Source organism: Photinus pyralis, unplaced genomic scaffold, assembly GCF_008802855.1.
Source record: "Photinus pyralis isolate 1611_PpyrPB1 unplaced genomic scaffold, Ppyr1.3 Ppyr1.4_LG7, whole genome shotgun sequence".
NCBI lineage: Eukaryota > Metazoa > Arthropoda > Insecta > Coleoptera > Lampyridae > Photinus > Photinus pyralis.
In genome coordinates this window covers 1327877-1335015 of record NW_022170738.1, presented here as the reverse complement: position 1 = coordinate 1335015, position 7139 = coordinate 1327877, and the positions used below count along the sequence as shown (strand labels likewise).

At 37.3% G+C, this 7139-nt stretch overlaps 1 protein-coding gene across 2 annotated transcripts; it reads left to right on the top strand.

Moving 5' to 3' along the window:
* Window positions 1-1316: 1316 nt before the first annotated feature.
* LOC116175383 (piggyBac transposable element-derived protein 3-like) lies at window positions 1317-3526 on the top strand. 2 transcript variants are annotated; one of them, XM_031493468.1, is made up of 2 exons: window positions 1317-1519; window positions 1713-3526. In XM_031493468.1, the coding sequence occupies exons 1-2, from the start codon at window positions 1506-1508 to the stop codon at window positions 2509-2511; spliced, it is 813 nt and encodes a 270-aa protein (XP_031349328.1). In that variant the 5' UTR covers window positions 1317-1505; the 3' UTR covers window positions 2512-3526. The 2 variants fall into 2 exon arrangements, with proteins under 2 accessions (XP_031349328.1, XP_031349327.1); XM_031493467.1 differs by having other exon boundaries at window positions 1317-1530.
* Window positions 3527-7139: the final 3613 nt, after the last annotated feature.

The window sequence follows — 7139 nt, the reverse complement described above, 5'->3', positions numbered from 1 at the left end:
TCCATTCGGGAATGTTGTGCTTTAATTAACACTATTTTCTCACGAGCCATTGCTGTTTCATTTGTCTGACAATTTCTTCTGCTTTTTTTGTACGAGCATTATATATCGCATTTTTGTAACTTTTGTTTCAGAAATCTCTCCAACTAATTTAAGTTGCGCTATAGGTAATCTGTTTTAACATTGGAAATGTTTATGTTGCCGTATATGGCTACAATGTTATAAGTTTGTTTCAGGCGACCGTACTCGAACGTGATCGGTAGGTCACGAATACTATCGGTACGAACCATTCACCAAAAAATAACTGCAATGCCCCACGTTGGGCGAGCAAAATAAATAATGCTGTGACCTAGGCTGTGACCCTAGAACTTCGGGTCAAATACAACGCTTTTCAAACCTAGCTAGCGCTTTAATGACAATTTTTCTCGGTACTGATCCGCATCCCACCCCAGCAGAACGATTTAATTCTAACCTTACATTCCTGATTCCGGGAAAATAGTGTCCGAGATCAAATCCCTAATTCCAAACGGCCTGTTACCAAATTTGGACATCGACTTAAAATGAACTTTTGGCCTGAATCAATAAAATTAATCGTAATAGAGCATAAGACCTATCTTTTCGTCGTTAAAGGGCCCGAATTAATTTTAGGTAAATAAAATTTACTTTATAAACACACATGAAACTAACCAATATACTCCTACCACAATGTCCGAAAAATCAAAACCCATATGCGTGTTCAAATACAAACATTAAAACAGCTACGAAGAGAAACAAGTTTTCAAGTCAAAATATCCAATATTTAGCGAACATGAAGAAGAAGAAAATGAAGAGTTTTACCGAATCAACATGAAGAAGTATACTAGAGAATTAGAATTACACAAAAAATGAATGATTAGGATTACAGTATAAATATTTTTTAAGATGGAGTTAACTGGGAGATTGAGCGAGCGATGAGCTGGAGAAGAATCGAAGATATTTACCATGAGAAGAACTTGAAGAAATGTTGGTGGAATTTTAATGAGGGAGTTATAATAATTCGAGAGAAAGAGGAAGGTATGAACAGAGAAGGAAGTGTGAAGCAGGAAGAAGAGGATACAGTTCCCCGCATCCGGAAAACTACAAAGACGGGAACCGGGAGCCCCACTAGTTCCTTGGAGGCTTCGAAGAACGCAGGAGCCAACAAATTTAATTAACTTCGCCAGAAATTATTTCCAACAAGTTAAAATCAAACAAGAAACAAAAGCAACTGCAAAAGAAAAAGAAAATAAAATTTAAAAAAGATAAAATAAATTAAACCCAGATATTACTATAGTCCTTTAAAAAGGACGCAAAACAGTGCACTGTTTTTCGGTTCATAAATCGTCGAAACGAGATGGAACCACTAATATTGCATTTAATTTCTTTCGTTGACACTTTACGCGCCATTTTAATCTTACTACTTTGTAAATACAACAACACGTGTACAGTGAGTCATTGTTCTAATACCGAGTAAATTTTTCGAGAGAACCATGGATAATTGGAGGTACGTAACAGGTATTATATCGTTTATTTTTATTCAAATTATACATTCTCCTAGTCCATTAAAGATTAGTAATGTGGTGAACTGGCCTTTAGCAACAATTTAACTAAATTTAGTTGTGCTTATTTGCACTTTATGAAGCCGTTCTTTTAAAAGGACGCTAGTAATATCGGTATCTAATAAGTTATTTTTTCAGCTATTGGCATAAGCCATTGAGCTTGCATGATCTTTTGCTCGAAGTTGAGAATTTAGATGTAGACGAGGCTGACAATCATACTCCTGTTGATATAGTTCTTCTGCCACCTGAAACCGCAAACGAAGACCATACTGACGAAGATTCAGGGGATGAAGAGTCTGTTCAGATAAGTAATCTTCCTGGAAGTCAACTGCGCGCTCCTGTTGATATTATGTGTCGTGATACTGGTACAAGTGAAACAGTGGCTACGGATTTGAACTCCGATGATGACGATGTACCTTTATCAATATTGTGTGGTAGATCTACGTATATCGCACCTCGGGAAGAATCTAGCAGTGAAAGTGCAACCACTGCAAAGAATTTCGTTTGGAACCAAAATGCAACACTTCACACTTTCCAACATTTTATCAAACCGATAGGGCCGGAACACAGTAATACTCCCTTGGAACTTTTTCAATTATTTTTTGATAAAGAAGTTATGAATCTCCTATGCTTTCACACTAATAATTACGCAAAATACAATAATAGTCCAGGAGATATTACTGTTGACGAAATCTACTGTTTTGTAGGTGCGTTAATTCTTAGTGGTTACGTTAGACTACCAAAGCGCTTTATGTATTGGGAGATTGCGGACGACTGTCATAATAATTTGATCGCAACTGCTATTTCGCGAGATCGGTTTACATATATAATGAAGAATCTTCATTGCTGTGATAATAATTTTCTAAATGCCTCCGATAAATTTGCAAAAGTCAGACCACTTTTCAATTCATTGAATGAGAGATTTTTGTCCAAGTGAGGAAACTTATTGTGTAGATGAAGCTATGATTCCGTATTATGGTCGCCATCCCACTAAACAATTCATACGCGGGAAACCCATACGTTGGGGTTATAAATTCTGGGTTGGGGCAACACGATTGGGATATGTAACATGGTTCGAACCATATCAAGGAGCACTTTCTGAACACAATGTCAATTCGTATAAAGGGTTAGGATTAGGTCCAGGTGTAGTTTTGCGCTTTACCGATGTTATCCAGAAATCAAAGCCACTTATGACGTTTCATTTGTACTTTGATAATTTTTTTACAACTCTGTCTTTATTGGATATTCTTTCACAAAGGGGTATAAGGGGCACAGGAACTGTTCGTGAGAATAGATTAGGCGTATGTCCCATATCCTCTTCAAATAATTTAAAGAAAGGTCCAAGAGGAAAGTTTGAATTTGCATATGCCACATCTCCCACCTCGACATTATTCGTCTGCAAATGGAACGACAACAATGTGGTTTCAGTTGTCAGTAACACAAGTTCTGCCGAACCAGTGCGTCAAGTGAAGCGCTATTCTCAAAAAGAAAAGAAAAACATACAAATTGACCAACCAGATCTAATAAAAAGCTATAATTCCAATATGGGCGGAGTTGACCGATCTGACCAAAATATTGGACTATATCGAGTTTCAATACGGGGGAAAAAATGGTATTTTCCTCTCATCTCTCACTCTGTCGATATGTCAATTCAGAACGCCTGGCAACTACACAGAATTCAAGGAGGTAAAATGGATCAGCTAAGTTTTAGAAGAGCAATCGCCACTAACATCCTAGAAACACATAGAAGACCTCCGAAAAGAGGACGCCCACGATCATCAAACAATGCTCATGCGTATTCCCGCTTTGATAGAGTAGACCATGTTATAGTATACCAGGAAATGCAAACAAGATGTGGTCAATGCCACAAGAAGGTTCAATTTAGATGCGAGAAATGCAACATTGGCCTCCACCCAAAACAATGTTTTAAAGATTATCATATACAATAAATAATAAACCAAGCTTTGTTTATTATCTTTAGCATGTTTACGAAATCAATAAAATCATTTAAAAAGTGTGTTGGTAGTTTATATTACTAGCGTCCTTTTAAAAGGACTTTACTGTTGTGACAAAATCAGTTCCTTTGAAATGAAAAAATTTTGTTTAATGATTATATATCATGTCTTTATAGTACAACAATTCTTTTTCGTGGGCTACTTACATTTTTTTAACGAAAAAAATTAATTCAGTAATGTGACAGTAACCCATTGCGGCCGTGACTAACGCTAATGGCCTTTCTTACTTAGCAACACCGCGCAATAGTTCAAATGACCTGTTGGTTCATTACCTAGCCGGAAGGCGTTGGGCTAATTATTTTGAGGAATATATGAGGTACCCGTGACAGCCAACAATGGCATGTCTGCCTGTTAGTCAATGAATTATTTGTTACATTACAGCCATCATTCGCAGTCACCGCTTCAAGGTTACGAGTTGGAAATATAAGCTATTGGCCGAGCAGTACCAGTAGTGCTTAGTCCAGTAGTACGTAGGTCTCGAAACAGTTTGGTGATCAGTAGCAGAAAAGTTGGTTATTGCTATTGACGTTCAAGGATTTTAAAACATCCCCAAACGACATTTACGCCAAGGAGTTGGCGGGTATTTAATGGGGCACCAAGTTGCCACATATTGTGTTTCAAACCTCCATTTTCATGTTAGCAGTTTTAGATGTGAACTACAGAGACAAGCTAATCTGGCTGATGCAACAAACCACCATTGGTATTTAAATGGGAGAAGGACATACACCGCCCCACTTTATTTCCGATTATACTTTCGCCGGCTAGTATCACCAAATGGCAGGCTATATATTGAAAGGGAAAGGAGAAGGCAGAATTTTATTACGGAAAAAAACCTTATCGCAGGATTGTCGTTCGAGGATCACGAGGAACCTGCCATCTAACCTTTAAATTGGAAGCCAGCTGTTTATATCATTCCTATCCAAAAGTCCATTGTGCATTGGGCAAACGTTGTTATTACATACATACAACTATACAATGGCGTAATTGTTTAGTAAATAAAGCGATAAAAGTGTAAACATTTTCTTCTTTCTCTTAATGCCCTATAAATAAGATGGCGGATGTGCAAACGGTCCGTTTCAGGAAAGGTTTCGATCACATATATAAAACCTACCGTTGAAAGGTGTATTATTTTTCAGTTGCGAAAATACTGCTATCAAGTATATCTACAGCTTTCAAAATAAAACAGCCTTCTGATAAAACAGCGTAAGCAGATAAACAAATAAACAGGTAAACAGATAAACAGGTAAACATATTAAACAGGTAAACAGATAAACAGATAAAAACAGGTAAACAGGTAAACAGACAAACAGGTAAACAGATTAAAACATGGTAAAACAGATAAACAGGTAAAACAGATAAACAGGTAAACAGATAAACCACTTTCTTGCCTACATTCACCATGGATATTAATTCGGACGTTCTCATAACGCATGCTTCAATTGGAAAACTGTTAAAGGACAATTTTCCATTACGACGATACGATAAAGTTAGAAAATAGAGACTAAGTTATGTTGGTGTCTACCCTATGAACGTCCACGATGCGCCTAACGTTGCCAACACTACTATCAACAAGACTAAATCTCAACGGAAACCGGTTAATTGAACCTCGCCGATCCAGTAGGACGACCGCGATGCCATAAATAAGCGGTAACCTCACACAATACATGCAGATGCGAAAGCGCCCGTAGACAGTCTTCGCAATTACGTAGCGGTTACTAGAAGGAAGAGTTGAAAGCGGTCAAAAGAAACTTTACATAAACTAATAGAGGATGCAGCAGGTGGTGAACGAGTTACACAAAGCGGCGCGCAAAAAACTTCCCTCGTAGACGTACCATCATAAAGCTTCGAGTGATCTTTTGGCAAGCCAGACTAAGCCGCAATTATACCTTACGCAAAAGAGAAGAAGGCTATAAATACATATAGTAGTTATCGATGTTTTTTCAAATATCTATGGACGCGAGGTTGAAGACTAAAACGGGTGAGGAGGTGACAAAAGCCGTACAGGCGTATTTTCAAAATCTACGAGACGCAGACCGAAAAATCTACAGACGATGCAGGGAAGGAATTCTATAACAAAATTCATTCGCCAAATTAAATGATGCAGAACGCATTTAATCACTATTCCACGTACAGTACGAAAAGCCGGCCACTGGCCGAGAGGTTATAAAAGAAGTATAAAAAACCCCTTTGGTACCGGCAGTTTTAGTTTTTAACGCGGAAAATATGTTATGGATAGATGCAATCGAATCGAATCACGAGCGAGTACAATATCGTAAACATCGAACAACGGGATGAAACCGATCGAAGTGAAGGCCGATACAAAGCTGGACGCCTACACCACATCAAGCTCTTCAACAATAAGAAAATGCGTTTTAATGTCGGCGATTTGTAGTTCGAATTAGCAAATTTAAATCCATATTTGCGAAGGGCTACACCCCATGGTCCAGTGGCAGCTGTTCAAAATATAAGTACAAATAACAAATCCGGTCACGATATTTGCTTGGAAGACATGAAGGCTAACGATTTTAGGTGGATTTACGAACATGAGGTTGCAGAAGAGCCAAGTATTCGGACGTATATTTGGTTTGAAAAAGTCCTTGCGTTCGCAAGAAAGACAAAGTGTACGTGAACATGTTGGGTCTGCGACGAGAAATCGTGGATTGATAAAAATAATTGTTGTTCTATAAGGTTATGATGTGCGATTTGAATACAATAAATTAACTGAAAAACTTAAATTTTTATTTTTATTATTGTAATTCACCATACAACATATTTTCCTAGTGTCTCTTTTCTCATTATCGTTTAAAAGTAAATTCTCGAGTCTTTTTATAATCCGAGCAATTGAGTAGAGGCGCCATATTGCGGAGTTTGGTCCGCAGGTCCAAACCGAGAAGTGCATCAGGATTCTCTTCGCTTTACGGATATTTTTCCCAATTATCCATGTGTATATCTCGCGATGAACCGATTGTTCCTCGTGCGTATTAAATCTTACACTCTATTCCTTTTCTACGCATACTTTAAATAAATAATGTTAGCGGCATTAAACATTGGCATATTCTGCAGATTAACAAATACTTTCATGTATTACATAATGAAATTATCCTTTATTACACACCTGCCAGAAGGACTTTGAGCTAAATTAATACATATTGTTTGATATGAAACGGTAAACTATTCAATATACTACCACTACTACAATCACTAACATTACAGGATGTATTGATTTTACTTAACCTATTCCCAGTTCAATTTTCTCTCTATCAGTTAATCTAATATTAGTCACATACATTTCTAGAGCAAGCACACCACCGAAAACAATTCATCGGGGAGGATAATGAGGTTGTAAACACCTTATTAATGAAGGTAGTGGATGAGATTTCTCAATAGAGCTTGTTTTTACAAAATTGTTGATAAATGGGAATAGAAGCTTTGTATAGCTCCTCCTCCAATTGTATTTTTCAAATTTTTCGCTATCCATTATCCCGTATTGTTGTTGTTTTGTTATTGTTGAGGGGTTTTCCTAAAATTACAAAAGGTGTGGTTAACCCAG